The 22,660-nt window shown below is 38.1% G+C and overlaps 2 protein-coding genes across 2 annotated transcripts; both read right to left on the minus strand.

Annotated features, from left to right (window-relative positions):
- Positions 1 to 1,956: 1,956 nt before the first annotated feature.
- On the minus strand, positions 1,957 to 9,178 carry LOC131610091 (legumin A2-like). The gene is made up of 6 exons (XM_058881957.1): positions 8,855 to 9,178; positions 8,451 to 8,701; positions 8,225 to 8,344; positions 5,119 to 5,125; positions 2,639 to 3,075; positions 1,957 to 2,545 (listed from the first exon to the last, which is right to left on the minus strand). Exons 1-6 carry the CDS (start codon positions 9,141 to 9,143, stop codon positions 2,153 to 2,155), a joined length of 1,497 nt encoding a protein of 498 aa, XP_058737940.1. The 5' UTR covers positions 9,144 to 9,178; the 3' UTR covers positions 1,957 to 2,152.
- Positions 9,179 to 18,092: 8,914 nt separating this feature from the next.
- On the minus strand, positions 18,093 to 20,083 carry LOC131610089 (legumin A2-like). Its single transcript, XM_058881955.1, has 4 exons — positions 19,755 to 20,083; positions 19,411 to 19,661; positions 18,709 to 19,287; positions 18,093 to 18,625 (listed from the first exon to the last, which is right to left on the minus strand). Exons 1-4 carry the CDS (start codon positions 20,038 to 20,040, stop codon positions 18,236 to 18,238), a joined length of 1,506 nt encoding a protein of 501 aa, XP_058737938.1. The 5' UTR covers positions 20,041 to 20,083; the 3' UTR covers positions 18,093 to 18,235.
- Positions 20,084 to 22,660: the final 2,577 nt, after the last annotated feature.

Genomic DNA, 22,660 nt, shown 5'->3' on the forward strand with positions numbered 1-22,660 from the left:
AAAAATTGTGTTTTGGGACTGGTAACCCGTTACGGTAACCCGTTACGCTGCAGCTTTTTGGAAAAATATTTTAATTTCAAAAATTCATATCTTTCAAACCGTAAACCTGTTTTGGTCGTCGTTTTGTGCGTTGGGAAGGTAATCGAGTACTTTATCTAAAAAATAGTTTAACAGGCAGTTTCCCGATTTTATTTTGAAAAGCTCGATTTATTTCGTTTATGGCGTGTTTTGTACATTGTGTGCATGATTTGGTTAATGTGACAATGTGGTGATGTTGTAATGATATAACTGTGATTTTGACATTATATGTGGTGTGAATTATATATTATATAATTGTGGATGGTGTTGAAACCGAATATATCATTCAGTGTTGCTTTTGGTGAGTTATTGGTGATGACATTGTTCATTTTGATTCAGTGATGATGTTGTGACAACATGATTATAATGTTGATAATGTGTGTATAACGTAATCATGTGGTGATTGTTTTGATCGTATGATGATGATTGAATTGTTTTGAATGATGCATGATACATGTACATACTTATTGGTGATAACTATGTTGAGTTATGTGAGACGATGTTGTTCATCGGATTTGTGATGTTGTAAGTATGTGATATGTGTGCATTCATTCATACGCATTTTGGTGATGGATCCCGGTGATGTTGTGGATCAAATGGTGGGTATAATTCTCATTGTGTGGAATTTGTGCCGGTTGGGCTGTATCTTGATGATGAATAGATTAGCCGGATGGGTTTAGCCCATGTATGGTACCACATGCATAGAGTCAGTTCATTCATGTGCATAATGATATAGTATGACTGAATGATTTTAGCGTTATGTTCAGTGATGAGTTTGTTGGCATGATTGTCTGATTGATTGTTTGGAAATCTGAATATACTACAATTGGGTGAATGATATGCCTATGATGTTTTATTGCTTATGAATGCATAATATTTATTAATTCTGAATGAGACTCACCCTTACATGTTGATAGTTTTCAGATTGAGGAATATGGGCCTTATTGCTTGGTGAGGATAGCTCGTAGAGTCTATCCATTTATTTTGGGTCGTGTCGGTCATTCTCTGGTCTTGTAACACTGGGAATGATAGTTTTAGAGTTTAATCATTATACTCTATTTATTGGTTTTTGGATTGCGTTTCCATTGGTTTGTTTTGGTGACGTTATATTATTCTGATGTGATAAACATGAGATTGTTATTTGATGAATCATTCCTAATAAAGCATGACAGTTGAATTATATTTAGTTTTAATTTTTTTAATTGTGGCACCCTTGTTTTCATGTTTTACTCTGAGTATTTTAATAATTGTCGCGGGGTTTTAGGAGGGTGTTACACGCAGTAGTAGCAGTAGCCTAAATTTATGACTTTTATTTCGTGGTGTAATATTTATATGTTTTGCACTTTGAGAACAACAATTGTACCGTATTCTTATATTTTGTTTTATTTTATTTAACGTAGTTGTTTTTTCCAAATCATTTTATCGGATAAAAAGTATCAAATTTAGTTATTTTGTTTCTCTGATTTTATCAATGTAAAGATGAAGTGTTTTACAAAAATCACTGATTCTGAGCAAAATTCGCATGTGCATATCCGAATTACCCCTTTTATGTGATTTCGGATATATATATATATATATATATATATATATATATATATATATATATATATATATATATATATATATATATATATATATATATATATATAATAAAACCTCTCATATTTTATTCTAACTATTAAATAATAAATCATTGTAAAAAAAGTCATACACATCCGAAATATCCGAACATTTTGAGATTTTTAGCTGGTGCTTTTCAGCATATGGGTGTTAAAAAAAATTCTCCCTTTGTAATTCCAATACATCATTTTTCATCGATATGTTTTTTCGCCACGCACATTTATTTATTTTATTGTTAATATATCATCTCACCATAACTTGGAGTAGCAATATATATTGTTTTCATAGCACAATAACTTTTGAAGAAAATCATACAGCATGGAAATTTCACTTTTTATTTATTCTCTTTCCGCCAAAGGTGTACAGTACATGACTCAGCTTATTTTACACAAGTAACAAAGGCATCTAAGCCTTAGTTTTCTTATTCATTATTTTCATAGATTTGGTGCCAAGTTTAAGCCGAAGCTCTGTTCTCATCAGATTCACGAGGTGGAACTAAAAATTTGAAGGGGTTGTTGGACTTAAATTGCCTTGCCTCATTCCTCTCCAAGTTGAATGTCGCTGCAACCACATCCATCGGCATACTATTTATAGCTGAAGATGTCCCTGCAAGTCTTGAAATATAAGCTCTATCATTGGTCTTGAATGCTACATATGTGAACCTCTCGCTTACTAACTTAGCAGCCACTGCATAGTTTTGTGGCACTGTCAATGCACGACCGGCTTCTAGCTCCCCATCAAACACAGTGTTGCCATTGCAGTTCACAACTTGTAGCCTTGCACGTCCCTTCAATGCGTATAATATGCTGTTTGCGTTGAGGTTGTAGTGAGGCACGAACATAGCATTCTGTATCAAGATTGTTTGACATAAAATTAAGTCATGGAAAACAAATTAAAAGTAATAAAAGAGAAAAAAAGAAAGAAAGAGAAATGATAGTACTCTGCGGAGAGATCCATGTTCAGCACTTAGTCTGAGCCACTTGAGAACTGGGAGGTCAAGGCTGGTAACAGTTTTGATTCTACCAGCTTGAGGATTGTAGATGTCTGGTGATGAAGATGAGCTAATGTTCAGCCGAAGTTTGGCAGTGCAAACGGTTTCCTCAAGCCCATTGTCTCCATGGCTTCTGCTTCCACCTTTTTGGCGGTCTTCCTCTTTGTCTCTTCTGCTTTTATGATGACTTGGCTGCCTCTCTTCCTTTTCATCTTCGTCTTCTTCTTGTCTGCTGCCTCTCGTGTGGCGTGCTTGCCTCTCTGGTGGGGTTATGATGCTGAGACCACCCTTCACTTTGACAATGGCTCCCTTCTCTTCATCTTCGTTCCTGCCTTGAAGTCTGTCCACTATATGCCTGTTCACGTTGAAAGCATCTTCCAAGAAATCTGTTAGCACTGCTGCAGAAATAGAACCCAACAATACTAAAGACTCAACAATTCCAAACAGGCCCAAACGAATTAGCAAAAGGCCCAACAGATATGAAGACTAAAAGCTAGCAGCACAAGATGACAAAGAATAAAAAAGAAGCTTCCTATGATTGTTATCCATTATTAGCTGTATTAGATTTTATTAGCTGTACTAGATATTCCACTCCTTAAAAAGTGGGATTCTATTTTATCCTTTGAATAGATCCGTTATTAGATCTATATATTGTACTCTTCTCTCAAAAGGAAATATCAATCAGATTATTCACAAAAACTCTTCTCTTTTCTTATGCTCTAAGGAGGATTCCCTTGTCCTACTAAATCAAGGAATTGTATTCCCTAACAATTTGGTGCTTTCATTGACCCTCACCTCCCATGGCCGGCAGACCCACAAATGCAGAGCGATTTGATGACCTTTCATCAAAAATCGACGCTCTCGCTGACCAAATAGCCACCCTAACCGCCGTTCCACCACCACCCACACCACCATCACCAAACCACAACAACCACCGTTTTCCTACACCCAGAATGAAACTGGATGTTCCGAAGTTTGACGGAACCGACGCTCCGGGTTGGATTTTCAAAATCTCGCAATTCTTTGATTATCATCAAACCCCTGAGGCTGAACGATTAACTGTTGCTTCCTTTTATATGGATGGAGCTGCACTCAGCTGGTATCAATGGATGTTCCGAAATGGACAAATCACGACCTGGACTGGGTTTCTCCAAGCACTCGAAACTCGCTTTGCTTCTTCCTACTATGACGATCCGTCCAGCTCCCTTTTCAAACTCGTACAACGCTCCACCGTCAACCAATACCTTACAGAATTTGAACGCCTCGCCAACAGAATCGTTGGTCTCCCTCAACCTTTTCTTCTCAGCTGCTTCATCTCAGGTTTGTCACCGGAGATCCGCCGTGAAGTTCAAGCACTTCGACCTTTTTCACTCACCCAAGCCACTGCTTTAGCCAAACTTCAGGAAGACAAGATCGATGAGCACAAACGCTTCTTCAAAACCAAACCTCTCTCACAACTAACCACCACCTCTCAACCCACCACAACGTCACCACAATTACCACCTCTCCTCACAGCTCCCAAAACAAACCCACGCCTTAACTACCGCAAGCTGTCACCGGAAGAGATGGCTTCTCGTCGCGAAAAAGGACTATGCTACAACTGCGAGGAAACCTTTACCCCTCAACACAAATGCAAAGGCCGCTTCTTTTTACTAATTAGCGAGGAACCACCCGATAACGTTTCTGATATCCTCGAGGTCGCTTCACCTGCGTTTGATGAACACCCACCAACCGAAGAAGTCACCTCCCTGTCTGACGCTCAAATCAGTCTACATGCCCTCTCAGGTTGCACCGCCGCTTCCACTATACGACTCAGCGGCCGCATCTCAAACCACCCGGTTACCGTCTTAATTGACGGCGGTAGTACACATAATTTTGTTCAAGATCGCCTCGCGCGTTTTCTAGAACTCCCTTCAATTCCAACAACCAACCTCAAAGTCATGGTTGGTAACGGTGAAAACCTTGATTGCAATCGCTTCTGCTCCGATGTTCCTTTATTCCTTCAGACTGAAAAATTCTCTGTTGATTTCTATGTTCTTCCCCTGTGTGGAGCTGATGTCGTTTTAGGGGCCCCTTGGTTACAGGCTATTGGGCCTGTCCTAATGGACTATACCAATCTCAGTATATCATTTACCCATCAAAACAAAAATATCACCCTTACAGCCAATACCCAAGCCCAACTAGCTTCTGCTTCGGCCCACCAAATTAAACGCCTTATCCAGACCCATTCCACAGCTGAGCTATTCCAACTTCAAATCCTATCCAACACCTCCTATCCAACAACTGAGCCAAACTTCCCTCACCCCATTCCTGAAATCCAATCCCTCCTTACGCGTTTCTCCACTCTCTTCACTGCTAACCCAAAACTTCCCCCAAAACGTGATGTTGATCACCACATTAATCTTCTCCCCAACTCCAGTCCCATCAACACCCTCCCTTACCGTTATCCCTATTTCCAGAAAACAGAAATTGAGCATCAAATTCAAACTATGCTTAACACTAAGTTTATCCAACCTAGCCAAAGTCCCTTTTCATCCCCTGTTCTTCTTGTTAAGAAAAAAGATGGAGGTTGGCGTTTCTGTGTTGACTACAGAGCACTCAACAACATCACTATCCGTGACCGTTTCCCAATGCCCACCATTGATGAGCTCCTTGACGAATTAGGCAAAGCTTCTTGGTTCTCTAAACTTGACCTTCAACAGGGCTTTCACCAAATTCGAATGCACCCAGAGGACATTCCTAAAACTGCCTTCCGCACACACCAAGGCCATTATGAATTTTGTGTTATGCCCTTCGGCCTCTGCAACGCGCCCTCGACATTCCAAGCTGCCATGAACAACCTATTACAGCCATTCTTGCACTAATTTGTCACCGTTTTCTTCGACGACATCCTCGTCTATAGCAAATCCCTACCTGATCATCTTCAGCACCTTGAGCAGGTTTTTCTCACTCTATTAGAGGGTGAATATGTTCTCAAACAATCCAAATGCTTATTGGCTCAACGAAGTTTGAATTACCTAGGCCATATTGTTTCGTCTCAAGGCGTTAAACCTGAACCCTCCAGAATACAAGCTATTTTGGACTGGCCCCTCCCCAAGAATATCACAGCCTTAAGAGGCTTCTTAGGACTGACTGGATTCTACCGTAAATTCATTCAGCGGTATGCTTCCATTGCTTCACCCCTCACTTGATTACTGCGCAAAGATGCCTTTCGCTGGAACCCCGAAGCCACCATTGCCTTCAATGCTCTCAAATTAGCCGTCACCTCTGCCCCTACTTTAACTCTACCTGATTTCACACAACCTTTTTGTCTCGAAACTGACGCTTCAGGTTTCGCGATGGGCGCTGTCCTAATGCAAAATTCACACCCCATTGCCTATTTCAGCAAACCCTTCTGTCCCAAACTTCAAAAAGCCTCAACATACGTCCGCGAACTCCATGCTATCACCACTGCCGTTAAGAAATGGCGACAATACTTATTGGGCCACAAATTCACCGTTCACACGGATCACCAAAGCCTCAAAGAACTCATTACACAAACCATACAAACACCGGAATAACAAATCTACCTAGCCAAACTCATGGGATACGATTACACAATTCAGTATAAGACAGGGAAATCCAACTTAGTAGCAGACACTCTCTCTCGCATTCAGGAATCAGACTCACCCTCAGGTATGCATCTCTCTCTCTCTCTATGCCTAATTTTCTGTTTTTAGAGCAACTCAAAATAGCATTGGCTGCTAATCCTCAATTCACCTCTCTATACAACCAAATTTCCCAAACACCTTCCCAATTCCCTAACCACAAAATTCTTCAAGGTCTCATTTTGTTCAATAACCGCATATGGCTTCATCAATCCCTTCCATTTTGTAACACACTATTAGAGGAATTCCATAGTACCCCTACAGTTGGCCACATGGGATTCGCAAAAACCTATGCTCGTTTGAAAGCAAATTTTTGGTGGGAAGGTATGAGACAACAAGTGCAAGACTTTGTCAAAACCTGTGCCATTTGCCAACAAGTCAAATACGAAACACAAAAACCTTCTGGCCTACTTCAACCACTGCCAGTCCCTCAGGCCATTTGGGAGGATCTCTCTCTTGACTTCATCACAGGCTTACCTAATTCTAAAGGTCACAACGCAATTTTGGTGGTAGTAGACCGCCTCTCTAAAGGGGTACACTTGGCTGCTTTATTTCCTAATTTTACTGCCCACAGAGTAGCCACTATTTTCTTCGACATTGTGTGCAAACTTCATGGAATGCCAAGAAGTTTAGTATCTGACCGTGATCCACTTTTCATTAGTAAATTCAGGCGTGAACTTTTTTCCCTCTGTGGCACCAAATTACGAATGAGTACAGCTTATCATCCGGAAACAGACGGCCAAACCGAGGTCTTTAACCGTGTTCTCGAGCAGTATCTACGATCATTTGTTCACCACAAACCATCTCAATGGTCCAGCTATCTATCATTGGCTGAATGGTCTCACAATACTTCTGTCCACTCCACTACAGGCCTCTCCCCCTATCAAATTACATATGGTAAAGAACCTCCATCCATACCACAATACATCCAAGGCCAATCATCCACTGAAGCAGTAGATTCATTACTCTCTTGCCGACAGCAGCTTATCAGCAAACTCAGAACCAAAATTCTCAAAGCACAAGCTGTCATGAAACTTAACGCCGACAAACAGCGAAGAGACATCAACTTTACCGAAGGCTCTTACGTTTATGTCCGTCTCCGACCCTACCGTCAGAAAACTGCCACTAATCCTCCATACACCAAACTTTCCAAAAGATTTTATGGCCCCTTCAAAATATTAGAGAAAATTGGCAAAGTCGCATATAAACTCGACCTTCCAGCAATCTCCAAAATACACCCTGTGTTCCATTGCTCCTTGCTCAAATTACACCATGGTCCCATTTCAACAGTCACTACCATACCACAAACTGCCATTGATCACCACCCTGTCATCACACCATTAACAATTCTTGACACAAAATTCGATAACTCCACAAATCCTCCAACCAAACTAGTGCTGATACAATGGTCTAGTTTACCTCCTGAAGATACCAGTTGGGAGTCTTGGACTGATCTTTGCTCTGATTACCACCTTGAGGACAAGGTGTCTTCCCAAGCAATAGGGGTTGCTAGCACTGCTGCAGAAATAGAACCCAACAATACTAAAGACTCAACAATTCCAAACAGGCCCAAACGAATTAGCAAAAGGCCCAACAGATATGAAGACTAAAAGCTAGCAGCACAAGATGACAAAGAATAAAAAAGAAGCTTCCTATGATTGTTATCCATTATTAGCTGTATTAGATTTTATTAGCTGTACTAGATATTCCACTCCTTAAAAAGTGGGATTCTATTTTATCCTTTGAATAGATCCGTTATTAGATCTATATATTGTACTCTTCTCTCAAAAAGAAATATCAATCAGATTATTCACAAAAACTCTTCTCTTTTCTTATGCTCTAAGGAGGATTCCCTTGTCCTACTAAATCAAGGAATTGTATCCCTAACAAAATCCCTCTTGAAGCCACTCAAAATGTTGTTGCCTTCATTTTCTTGTTCTTCTTTTCCTCCTTGTTGATGCTGGTATCGTAGAAATTCTTGCTCATGGTTCCCAGCAAGATAGAATCTCTGTCAAACAAATTTTTAGTTAAAATAAACAATTGCCAATCTATGTTACAATATATTATCATGTAATATATATTATATGGGAAGTTTAGTTATGCTCAGTGCTCACCCTAGGCATTTGATCAAGCTGGTTATTGGAGTTGCCCGTATCGGTAAGAGTGACTGCAATAACTGGAGTATCTTGGTCATTGTACATCCAAAATACAATACCAGTAGGAACTGCAATGATATCACCCTCTCTGAATCGGTTTACCTTTTGGTGGTTGTCTCTATACCTGCGCCCCTCTCCATGTTGAGATTCTCTTGGCTCCTCAAAGGTCTCAGGACAACCAGGGAATACCATGCCAAAATATCCATTACCTGACATTTGTATAGTAAAACACTAATTAGTATCATTAATATGTGTGCAATGTAAGTAAAGTGTTAGAAAATTAATTTAAACCGAATGGAAAAGAAGAGTGTCGAAAGAATATTACAACATAAAGAAGCTGAAAGAATATCAAAGTAACAAACCTTGTTGGATGTAAATTTCTTGGGGAGCATTGGAATAGTAAGGTCTGCGAAGGGCATTGCGTTGAAGGGTAACACGAGAGAGGGCGACACCTGTGCATCGAAATTGCCTGTTGTTTGGATTCCAAGTCTCAATGAGTCCACCTTCCGACTCTATACGGTTATCAGGCTCGAGGGTATTGAGGCGTTCCAGCTGACACTCATTTTGTTGAGACTGTTCTCTGTGAGCAAAGCAGGTAGTGAAAAGTAGAAAACAAAGTGAAAGAGAGAGTGCAAGAAGCTTAGCAACCATAGTTGGATAGAATATATGTTTGTGATGCGGAGAACCTTAGTTTGGCATGAGCATTTATAGTGAAAGAGAGGAAAGTATAGGAGGGACACGTCAGCTCAAAGAAGATGGATGGGTTGATGACCATTAGACATTCTTCATCTTGCATGGCTATGGAATGTCAACAATTCTTGGCTTGATACTTTTCTCATTATTATTTCTTGTATATATAAAGGTTACAGGGCTATATCGGTAATTACACTAAATAATTACATTTAAACTAATTCCTACTCACATCCCCCCTCAAATTGATGCTGCTTGTCAATGAGCATCAATTTGCTAACAAGAAACTGATGACGTGGACGCGGAACAACCTTGGTAAGAATATCTGCAATCTGCAACTGAGTACTGACATGAGGAAGTGATATTATTCTGTCATCATAAGCGTCACGGATTGAGTGACAATCAACTTCAATATGTTTGGTGCGTTCATGAAAAACAGGATTCACAACAATTTGGATGGCACTTGTATTGTCAGCATAAAGTGAAGTTGGCTCTGTTTGAGGAAATCCAAGTTCAGCCAAAAGACCACGAAGCCAAATTATTTCAGAACAAGCAGCAGACATGGCACGATACTCAGATTCAGTAGAAGATTTAGAGACTCTCGCTTGTTTCTTACTTTTCCATGAGATCAATGAAGAGCCAAGAAACATGCACCAACCAGTGACAGATTGTCGAGTATCAGGGCACCCTGCCCAATCGGCATCACTATAAGCACTCAATTTAGGAGGAACTCCAGTAGGAAAGAATAAACCACGATGAGAGCTTCCCTTCAAGTAACGAATTATACGACGAACTGCTGCCAAGTGAAGGTGGCGAGGAGAGTGCATGAATTGACTTACTTGTTGAACAGCAAATGATATGTCAGGGCGAGTAATAGTCAAGTAATTAAGGCTACCCACGAGTTGACGATACAATAAGGGATCATGCAACAGATCACCATCATCACGATGATATTTAACATTAACCTCAAGAGGAGTATCCACTGGATTAACCGATTGCAGACCAGCCATAGAAATTAAATCTGTGGCATACTTGTGTTGATGGAGGAATATGCCCTTGGATGTAGAATGAACCTCAAAACCAAGAAAATAATGCAAATTACCAAGATCTTTCATATGAAACGCTGCTTGTAACTGTTGTTTAAGGATTTGAATGGAAGCATGATCAGAACCAGTAATAATCATATCATCAACATACAGAAGAAGTAGGACAATTCCAGTAGATGTTCTATGAATAAATAGAGAAGAATCGTACTGACTCTGAGTAAAGGAAAACCCAAGTAGAGTGGAGCGAAATTTTTCATACCATGCTCTAGGCGCTTGTTTCAAACCATATAAGGAGCGTTTGAGCTTGCACACACCCTTAGATGACGGAAATAAACCTTGAGGAGGAGTCATATAAATATCTTCCGCCAGGTCACCATGAAGAAAAGCATTTTTCACATCTAATTGATGAAGAGCCCACCCGTTAGAAGCAGCTATAGAGAGTACCGTACGAACAGATGTCATTTTGGCAACCGGTGCAAATGTCTCATCATAATCAATTCCATATTCCTGCTTGTTTCCTAAGGCAACCAAGCGAGCCTTGAAACAGTTGAGGGACCCATCAGAATTCAATTTCACAGAATACACCCATTTGCAGCCAATGGGTTTAACATCAGGAGGACAAGAGACAATATCCCATGTGAAATTCTCTTGAAGAGCTTGAAGTTCCTCATTCATTGCTTTTATCCAACGTACATCTTTAACAGCCTGTGAATAGCAAGTAGGAATAGATATGCTAGAGAGTGTGGCAGTCAGAGAAGTATGTGAGGAATCATACCTGTCTGGTGAATATCTATCTGGTGCTCGAGATATTCGACCAGAACGTCGTGGTTCAACCGTTACAGGATCAGGTGGCGGTTCAGCGTCGGGAAGGGGTGTGGGAACCTGCTGTTTGTGTTTTCTGACATATACATGACCTAGTTTATAGCGTTCTATAGATTGAGGCATAATAGAAAACTTAGGAAGAGTAACAATATCATTCATGACAGGAGAAACACATGGAAACATAAACTGATTATCAAAAAATGTCACATTCCTAGAAATGCGAAAACGATGGTTAGTGACATCATAACACATAAATCCCTTATGAGAGTGACTATACCCCATAAACGCACATTGAACAGAATGCGCTCCAAGCTTATGCCTTTCAAATGAAGGTAAGTGAACAAAACAAACACATCCAAAAGTATGTAAATCATTATAATTAGGCTGAATTTTAAAAAGACGAAAAAAAGGAGAATCGAGATCAATAACCGTAGAAGGAAGACGATTGATCAAGAAGACAGCTGTGGAAAGAGCCTCCACCCAAAATCGGGGTGGTACAGAAGCTTGAAGAAGTAAAGTGCAGGTCACATCAAGCAAATGACGATTCTTGCGTTCAGCCATCCCATTTTGTTGGGGGGGGGGGGGGGTATTGGGACAAGATCGTTGAGACAAAATGCCTTTTTGTTGAAGAAATTCTTGAAACTCACGAGACATGTACTCACCACCAGAATCAGAGCGAAAATTTTTAACATTTTCATGAAATTGAGTTTCAACATATGTCAGAAATTTCTTAAACATAGAAAACACTTCAGATTTAGACCGAAGAAAATATGTCCAAGTAAAACGACTATAATCATCAATAAATGTGACAAAATATTTATAGCGAGCATGAGAAACTACAGGAGACATACCCCATACATCACTATGAATCATTTCAAAACAAGAGGAAGCCCGATAAGCACCAGACGGAAAAGGAAGTGTTTTACTTTTAGCTAATTTGCAAACAGAACATGAAAGAGAGGCATTAGAAACAACATTTTTATTTCCCAATAAACCATTTTTAAATAAATGAGATAAAACAGCAGAGTTAGGATGACACAATTTTCTATGCCAATCCTCATAAGAATTCAAGACATTATTACAAACAAGAGATAAATGACTAGAAATAAACTGAAGTGGAAACAGTCTTCCCACTTTAGGCCCCTTCGCAACCACCTTCCCCGACACCTGTTCCTGCATAAGGCAACCATCACGAGAAAAATTTACATTACAATTATTATCAACCAATTAACCAACAGATAATAAATTGGAAGCAAGTCCAGGTGCTACAAACACATCCCGAAAATCAGAGTTGAGGTCACCAACATTCGTGATAGAGAGAGCATTACCATCCGCAATTTGAATTTTCTGATTACCATGGTAAGAATGTAAATTGTGCAAGTATTCAGAAGAGGCTGTCATGTGATTGGACGCACCAGAATCAAGAAACCATGGGCAGGAAACGTTCGAAGACTTACCCTGAATTCCCAAGGTTGAAAGAGCGGAAAGTACCATCTGTTGGATTATTTCAGGTTGGAGAGCACCACCATTAGATGGATTGGTGATGGAATGACCAACTGCAGATCTTGTACTAGCAGGAAATGCTTGCACCGAACATTGTGCTGATCGTGGAGGACGGGTGGGACAATCAGAGATAATATGGCCCCGCTGCTTGCAATAATTACAAAACTTCTTACTGCAACTCTGAGCAAAATGTCCAAATTGTTTGCAAGAGAAACATTGGACATGTCGAATATCACGACCTTTACCTCTACTCTGAGGAGCATATGCAAACATAGCAGACTTAGAAATGACAACATCGTGAGACATGGATCCTTGAGTAGCAAGGCGTTTTTCCTCTCTGAGAAGTTCACCAACACATGTATCTAAAGAAGGAACAGGATTCCTATTCAGCAAAGCACCTCTGACAACCTCAAATTCTGCACGAAGCTTCATGAGAAATTGATCTCGCCTACTAGTATTGTAGACCTCTTGGACATCCGTGAGAGAACTCTTGGGAACATCAACATGTATAATCGCAGAGTGTTCTGTCCACAAATTCAAAAAACCAGAATAATATTCTTGAACAGACAGATTGCCTTGTTTGTAATTGGCAATGTCTAGCTCCAACTGAAAGCGTTTGGCCGCGTTGTCTAGGTTATAGATACGCTTCAAGTAGTTCCACATTTCTTGGGCAGTGGAAAAAGATCGCAAATTATTAATCATGTGAGGATCAATAGTACCGAGAATCCAAGTGATAATCTGAGCATCTTCTATTTCCCATGCATCTAAGTCAGTTGTCTCTAACGGTGCCAAAGAGACATCGTCCAAGTGACTCCATAATCCTTTCCCTTTGACATACATCCGAAACTGAAATTCCCAAACAAGATAATTCTTTCCGGTAAAACGAACACAAATATGATCTATCTCTTCTTCGGAAGCCATAATATCAGAGATGACTTAAGAACAATTTTGTTAACGTAACAATTTTGTTAACGTGAAACAAGGAACACCAACAGAACACTGAAGAAAATAATTGCCGACACCAAATCAACACCCCAATTCAGGATACTCGCCGACACCAAGTCAAAACCCTAATTCAGAATACTTGCCGACACCGAGTCAAAACCCTAATTCAGAATACTTGCCGACACCGATACGATAACACGATCAAAGCAAACACGATTTGTAAGCACCCGAGATTAGAATCGCAATCTTGGAAGAGATTACCGAGAACCGAGATGATTTCAATTACCGAGAAACGAGATCTACCGAGACGATTTCAAGAGCGACCCAGTGGGGTGACGCTGAATAAAGCCAAGATTAACCTAAAACTCACAGGTTTGATCGAAAACCTACTGATACGATGTCAACAATTCTTGGCTTGATACTTTTCTCATTATTATTTCTCGTATATATAAAAGTTACAGGGCTATATCGGTAATTACACTAAATAATTACATTTAAACTAATTCCTATTCACATGGAAGTCTTGTGCATTACACCTCATAAAATTACAATGTCTCATTACTGCATAGGTGGCTTCAGTTCAACATGATCCATAACCAAAAAAAAGTTATGAGAGCATCGGTGGTGATGGGGACCATATATAATATATAATTCATTTCTTTTCTTACAAATTTGCAATCTCTCTAATGTTACTGTCTTGTAATATTTAGATATATGAACCTGATTCACTCTCTAATGTTATCGTCTGTATATTAAATGTTGTTGGATAGGATTTAGTTTGACATGCGTGCATGTCTATCTATCTGGGTAAACTGGGAGAAGTCATGTAAAAATAGATGGATAGATGTTATGTAAGTGGCCTGTGAGTGAGAGACATGTATTGCAATGGAATGATAGATATAATGATTGAAATAGATTATCGAAATATGAATATTAATTATTTCTAGCAGATTAAGTATAATTTTCTTCTAAGAAGAATTTTGTCATTTTAATATAATACATAGCTTATCTTTATTTAGCTTATATTACACATGATAAAATTATTTATTTGTTTATTATTCTGGGAGCATACATTTTCAATATTAGTCTTATTCATAAAACAACAAACAATTTTGATGTTTGGCAATATGAGCTAGGCCATTCATCTCACATTGTTTTACAACAGCTTTATAAAAAATTTCTTTACATATCATTTAGGCTTAATTACACTTTTGGTCCTCGTGTTTTGACCAACTCACGAAATTAGTCCTTCCATTTTAAAACAGAACAAAGCAGTCACTAAACTATGTTGTTGGTTGCAATGTTGGTCTTATTCCCCATTTTCCCTTCAAAAACGCTGATGTGTCCAAATTTTAGGTGATGTGGCAAATGAACCCCTCCACAAGTACCTGACATGTCATTAAAATTAGAATATTATATTAAATAAATACAAAGATCAAAATTTAGAAATTAAAACAAATAGAGTTAAAAGAATAATTAATATTTAATATAATTCTAGAAGATCAAAGTGCCAAAAATGAAAGAAAAAAATCAAATAAGTGCCCAAACGTCTAAACGACTTTCATGCTTAAAATCTCAGGATTATCTCATATGTGTAAGCTAATGCATAAAATGGAATGAGATTTTCACACTTAAAACCAACTTAAATTCATAAACTGAAACAAAGACATACTATATAATGAAAATTCTAAAACAGTAAAAAGTAAAGTGGAAGAAATACAATTCCTTCAGTGGACATGGCCAAAACTGAAAAGTTTCACCTTGTTCTAGCGTTTCGAGGTGAAGTGAAAGAAAGGGAATTGACATTAGTCCCGAAGAAGTGTGAAGAGGGAGAGCGAGTGAAATAGAGGGAGTGTTGAGGGCGAAAAGCAGCGTGAGAAAGAGGAAGTGGCCCCATGAAATGACTTGCCATGATTCTCCCCCTTTGTTGTTGTTGGTGGTGTTTGGGATAGAGAAATCCTGACGCACGAGTTGGTGGTGGTGTTTGATTTTTGGTTGTTTGGTCTCACTGACATCTAAATCTGAAGATTAGGGTTCTGTTTTGAATGTTTGTTTTGAGGATTTAAAGGTTGTATTAGCAATAAGAGAGGCCGGATCTATGTGTTGGTGGAGGTTTGGAAGTGTTTAGGTGAGGTTTAGGGGATTCTGGATTTCTAAAAGTTGCAGGTGGTTGGAGAAGATGAAGATTCATCTTCTGGTTAAGGTGGTTGGCCAGTGGCTATGGCTTTCTAGTATTTGGGATTATTTATTATTTCAATTAAATATTAATTATTCTTTTAATTTTATTTGTTTTATTTTTTTGAATTTGGTCTTTGTATTAATTTAATATCATATTCTAATTTTAATGACACCACAAGTATTTGTGGAGGGATTCATTTGCCTCATCACCTAAAATTTGGACACATCAGCGTTTTTGGAAGGGAATTGGGAAATAAGACCAACATTGCAACCAACAACATAGTTTAGGGACTGATTTGTTCTGTTTAAAAATGAAAGGACCAATTTCGTGAGTTGGTCAAAACACGAGGACCAAAAGTGTAATTAAGCCTATCATTTATCATTTGTGATCATTATCAATTTGCTAACCAAACAAAATTACTTTTTCCTACTAGTATTCATGCATCTTTAAAATGCTTCTCATACATATGGATGTTTCATGACTTTTCTTAGGGGTGCTCGCGGTGCGGTTTGGGCGGTTTTGACGAAAAAAATCATCCGAACCGCAAGAGAAAAAATAGTGCGGTTTGGTTTGGTTCGGTTGACTTTTAAAAAAAATCCGAACCAAACCAAACCAAACTAATGCGGTTTGGTTTGGTTCGGTTGGTTCGGTTTTTTTACAAATATTTTATTGAGCCATACATACATACACATATATATGACAACATAATTTTATATTTAGACATTCATACACTAACAAATAACAACAAAACTCGTCATATTTTGACAACAATTTTCCATGTAATATGTAAAAATTAAATTAGACAAAAGTGGAATATTAAACATAAAATAATAAGATAAAACAATATAAAATTATTATAATGAAAAAAAAATAGAAGAGACGAAAGATTAGTGAAGGTGAAAAAGAAAAAGAAAAAGTGTTGAGAGATTAGAGAAAAAGATGTGCGATAAAAATGAAACTGAAATACGGAACATTTACATAAAAATGAGAAGGTGAAAAAGAAAGAATATAGGAGAGTAAAGATTATAGAAGAAGAGGGAAAATGTATGTGGCAAAGAAGGTGAAATAATGTTATTAGAGATTTGAGAAGATCGGGACTGAAATTATATGTGTAAGGATGAGAAAATTGTTCGTATTCATAAGGCTAATGTATAATAGGTTTAATTTTGGGTTGGATGTGAGTTAAGTAAAATTTAAGTTGTAACATAATGCGGTTTGATTCGGTTTGGTTCGGTTTACAAAATACAAACCGCAAACCGAACCGAACCGTGCGGTTTTGTTAAAAAATGACCCAAACTAATTCGAACCAAATGCGGTTTTTTGCGGTTTCGGTTTGGTTTGGTTTGGTTTGCGGTTTTCTATTGGGTTGGTTTGGTTTTGAGCACCCCTAACTTTTCTAGATTTATTTATTTGGACAAACCTTATGAGAAATAAGTCTGGCACTTGATCCTGCATTTCTAATTTTGTTAAATTTGTTTGTAAGCAAATTTCTACTCAAATTAAAATTATAAAAAATAATAATAGAATGAAATTCAACCTGCCTTCTTTTTATTCCTTCTTTTGCACTTTACACCAGACATCATGTGCAGAAACTCCACAACAATGTTCTTTATTACATGCTTCTTCAAAAGACATTCATTTCTAGACATGTTTTTGTTGATTATATTTTTCCTTATAAGCATCACATTGATTATGTCATTTTACATGCTTCCGATGTCACCATGCCACTGATGCTGTTCTCTTTTATGATTCTTTCATGGTGCCCCATTGTCAATTGCATATTGATCAAAATTAAGATGTCCCCAATTACAGATATGACTCCAACCCTGATATGCAAGCCTCCCTTATTATTCTCCATACTGTTTATGTTCAAAATACTGATAATGCTGTGAGAAAATACTGATAAAAGTACAAAGCTAGATTAGCAACTAAATGGTATAGCCAAATAAAAGATATTGATTTATTTAAAACTTATTCACCAGTTGGTTAGTTAACTACCAATTGGACTTATTTTTGCTCTCTCATCTATTAAAAACTGCCATTACATCTTTACATGGAACCAAGCACTTAGATCCCCTTCTTTTTTATGATCTTCAAACCAAGCAAAGGTATAAAAAGTATTTATATTCCAGCATGAGAAAGGTTATTAGCTTAGCAAACTTATTTTATCACTTTCTTTTGGGATTAGTATTAGTTTGAGGTTTCTCTTGTATTGGGCATGCTTATCTTGAAGTATTATATATATTCGAGTCCTTTAGTTATTTGGACCTATGTAATCTCAATACATCATTTTTCATCAATATATTATTTCTACACTCAGATTTATTTATTGTTATTGTTATATATCATCTGGTTAGAACTTGGAGCAGCAATATTTTCTTTTTTTCATAGCGCAATAACTTTCGCAGAAAATCATACAGCATGGAAATTTCACTTTTTATTTATTCTCTTTCCGCCAAAGGTGTACAGTACATGACTCAGCTTATTTTACATATACAACAAAGGCATCGAAGCCTTAGTTTTCTTATTCATTATTATTCATACATTTGGTGCCAAGTCTAAGCCGAAGCTCTGTTCTGAGATTCACGTGGTGGAACTAGAAATTTGAAGGGATTGTTGGACTTTAGCTGCCTTGCCTCATTCCTCTCCAAGTTAAATATCGCTGCAACCACATCCACCGGCATACTATTTATAGCTGATGATGTCCCTGCAAGCCTTGAAATAGCAGCTCTATCATTGGTCTTGAATGCTACATATGTGAACCTCTCGCTTACTGACTTAGCAGCCACTGCATAGTTTTGTGGCACTGTCAATGCACGGCCGGCTTCTAGCTCTCCATCAAACACAGTGTTGCCATTGTAGTTCACAACTTGTAGCCTTGCACGTCCCTTCAATGCGTATAGTACGCTGTTTGCGTTGAGATTGTAGTGAGGCACAAACATAGCATTCTGTATCAAGATTGTTTGACATTATATTAAGTCATGGAAAATAAATTAAAAGTAATAAAAGAGAAAAAGAGAAATGATAGTACTCTGCGGAGAGATCCATGTTCAGCACTTAGTCTGAGCCACCTGAGAACTGGGAGGTCAAGGCTGGTAACAGTTTTGATTCTACCAGCTTGAGGATTGTAGATGTCAGGTGATGAAGATGAGCCAATGTTCAGCCGAAGTTTGGCAGTGCAAACGGTTTCCTCAAGCCCATTGTCTCCATGGCTTCTGCTTTCACCTTTTTGGCTGTGGTGGTGGTCGCGTTCTTCCTCGTCGTCTTCCTCTTCATCTCTTCTGCTTTTATGATGACTTGGCTGTCTCTCTTCCTTTTCATCTTCGTCTTCTTCTTGTCTGCTGCCTCTCGTGTGGCGTGCTTGCCTCTCCGGTGGGGTTATGATGCTGAGACCACCCTTCACTTTGACAATGGCTCCCTTCTCCTCATCTTCGTTCCTACCTTGAAGTCTGTCCACTATATGCCTGTTCACGTTGAAAGCATCTTCCAAGAAATCTCTCTTGAAGCCACTCAAAATGTTGTTGCCTTCATTTTCTTGTTCTTGCTTTCCTCCTTGTTGATGCTGGTATCGTAGAAACTCTTGCTCAAAGTTCCCAGCAAGATAGAATCTCTGTCAAACATATTTTCGGTCAAAATCAAATAATTGACAATTAATGTTGCTTTTTGGGACTATATATTATCATGTAAAAGAGTATATTATTATATGGGAAGTTTTATTTTGCTCAGTGCTCACCCTAGGCATCTGATCAAGCTGGTTTTGGGAGCTTCTAGTGTCAGTAAGAGAGACGGCAATAACTGGAGTGTCTTGGTCATTGTACATCCAAAATACAACACCGGTAGGAACTGCAATGATATCACCCTCTCTGAATCGGTTAACCTTTTGGTGGCTGTCTCTGTAACTGCGTCCCTCTCTTTGTTCAGATTCCCGTGGCTCCTCATAGGTCTCAGGACAACCGGGGAATGCCATGCCAAAATATCCATTACCTATAATTGGTTTAGTAAACACTAATTAGTACTGTATCACTAATATGTATAGAATGTAAATAAAGAGGTTTAAAGAACATCAAAGTAACAAACCTTGTTGGATGTAAATTTCTTGGGGAGCATTGGAATAGTAAGGTCTGCGAAGGGCATTGCGTTGAAGGGTAGCACGAGAGAGAGCCACTCCTGCACATCGGAATTGCCTGTTGTTAGGATTCCAGGTCTCAATGAGTCCACCTTCTGACTCTATACGGTTATCAGGCTCGAGGTCATTGAGGCGTTCCAGCTGACACTCATTTTGTTGTGGCTGTTCTCTCAAAGCGAAACAGCCTCCCAAAAGTAGAAAACAGAATGAAAGAGAGAGTGCAAGAAGCTTAGCCATGATGACAGATACTTGAGAATGTTGGTTGTGATGCGGAGAACCTTAATGAGAAGTGGTAATTTATAGGAAGGAGAGGGCGGTGAAGGTCGGACACGTCATAGAAACTGTGGTGCTGAGAATTAGACATTCTGCAGCTTGCATGGCTATGGAAGCATTATGCTTTACACCTAAGTATGATAGAGCAGGTGGCTTCATCATCTCCATTACCAGACAGAGCATACTTGTTGCCATTCTCATAATTGATATCGGTGGTGGGGGACCATGGCTTCACTTCTAATCCTCCATGATTCTTTCTTCTCATATTCTGCATTACAAAGATTTATGAACAATACAAATTCAGTTACTAACTAATCCTTAAAACTAAGTGTTACTACTCCTATAGTACTATTCCAGGGTTTGAAAAACATTATTATCAATTTAGTATCAGTATCTTATAAATGTGAAAATTTCATCCACCAGTTTAATGAGATGTCATACTTTTACCTCTAAATGCGAGTTTACTCAAAAGAAATCAAATTCTATAAACATTTAGGGTGTAATTTAATGATAATTACCTTTTAAAAAAACTAATGCAATAACACCTAAGTAAATTAAGGGTTTCTTTTATAAATTGGTAGAAAATATATTGAGAATTAGTGGTGATATGTTCAATAACATAGAGTAAAGGAAACATTAGCCTCTTTACTAACATTTTCTATTTTTATTAATTAAAATTTGAGTAAATTTTCCTTGTTTTAAAATATATGATAAATCATTCAAATAAATAATTGTGCATATTTAAAAAACTGTAATCGGAAGAGAAATTGAGAATAGGTGGAACCCCGTAGGTAGCAGAAGAGAAAAAAATGAAAAGGGATGAGAGGCGTCTGCCTCTCATCATGTGCATATTAAGAGGCGCATGCCTCGTGGGAAATGGGGGAAGAGAGAGGCGCTAGCCTCCAGTAGGGGGAGTGAGTGCCTCTCATCATGATTTTGGCACCTTATTGTATTAGTTCCTATATACCATGTGCTGCTAATTAGCTAATTTCCTAATTAAATTACGAACATGTTTAGTAATGAAAACACATGTAAATCATGAGAAATAGAACTAATTACTTGTATATGTTAGTAACTGCTACAGGAGATTAATGATAGCAGAAAAATACTAATGGTGAGTATTCGTAGAAAATAAATTAGCAAATTATTCATATAGCAACTAGTGGTGGAATTCAGTAAATAAATTGCAGGAAATTGTGGAACTATCTGGCTGTAAAATAATACCAGTAGTGGTGTGAAATCATTGACAGCAGTACCAGTGGACGTAGCAGAGTAGAAAATATTAGAAATTTTAGTAGAAAATTAATTAGTAGAACTTAGTCGAATTGGCAAGATAATTAAACAGCGCGTTTGTGAATATTTCGGTTAAGACCGAGGAATGTATAAGTTGTTGCGGTATAGATATTCAATTACTACGAAATAGAATTAATAGAACTTTTAACCGTTAATTATTTGGTTGGTATGGTTGAATTGTCCGGATATTTACGGAACATTTGTAGCATATTTGGGGTTGATTCGGTGTGTTGTATACTTTGCCGAAAAATGCGAAATTTCAAGTGGTGTTGAATTTTCTTGAATAGCCTTTGATTATTGGCAAATATTAAGTTGTAGGCCCATGGCCAATGATGTTTTGTTGTTGTGCTGCTGCTGAATTCTATTCGTTGTTATGTTTTTGCTAATATGTTGCGGTGGTCGATAATTGTTGATGTTGTTGTTAATATGGTTGTTGATGATTGTTGTCAATGTTGTTGTGTTGCGGTTGTCGTTTATGTTGTCTTTAATTTTTGGCAGACAAGTTGAGGGCTTACGCCTGTGCTGATATGTTATTGTTATGTTGCCCAAATTAATTGGCAGATTCAAGTTGTAGGCTTATGGCCAATGTTGATGTTGTTGTTATGTTGTTGTTTAATAATTATTGTTGTGTGTTTTGTCGCATTCATTGTTGTCGCATACATAGCATATTCAAGTTGGAGTTGATGCTCGGTAAGTTGGTCTGGATTGGAAAATATTAAGTTGAAGGCTTATGCCTTGTTTTAAAGTTGAAGGCTTATGCCTTGTTGACGCCTCTATTAACTGGCGGTTTCTAAGTTGGGAGTTCTGCTCCATTGGTACCACATGCATGTGCATTGTACGAGTCGCATTCCGAGTTGCATTCTGAGTTGTTGTTGTGATGATAAAGTAGTCGTTATATTATGTTGATAATTTTGTGGTGATGAATGTTGTTTGAAAGCTGTTGAAGTGGTGATTTTATATAATTTGGTCTAATATGTTGTTTATCATACACTCAATTATATGGTTCGATATCTCATCCCTTCTGCTTAAATGTTATCCCTATGTTGGTAACATGCAGGTAATCTAGAGTGAAGGATGCTTATCTTCATTCGTTCGAGTCAGGTGTTGATCGCTCTGATACGTAACACTTGGGGGGATGAACATGTGTTTTCTTTATTGTTAGTTTTCATTATGTTGCTGAATTTTTAAGTTGTTTTCATTAAAGAATTGATGTTTTGAAGTTGATTTTAAGTTGGAGAAGATGTTTTGGTATTTTCCTTTGAATTTATGAATCCGTTGTGTAGTAATGAAA

The sequence above is a fragment of the Vicia villosa genome, linkage group LG6 (genome assembly GCF_029867415.1).
Source record: "Vicia villosa cultivar HV-30 ecotype Madison, WI linkage group LG6, Vvil1.0, whole genome shotgun sequence".
Classification (NCBI taxonomy): domain Eukaryota; kingdom Viridiplantae; phylum Streptophyta; class Magnoliopsida; order Fabales; family Fabaceae; genus Vicia; species Vicia villosa.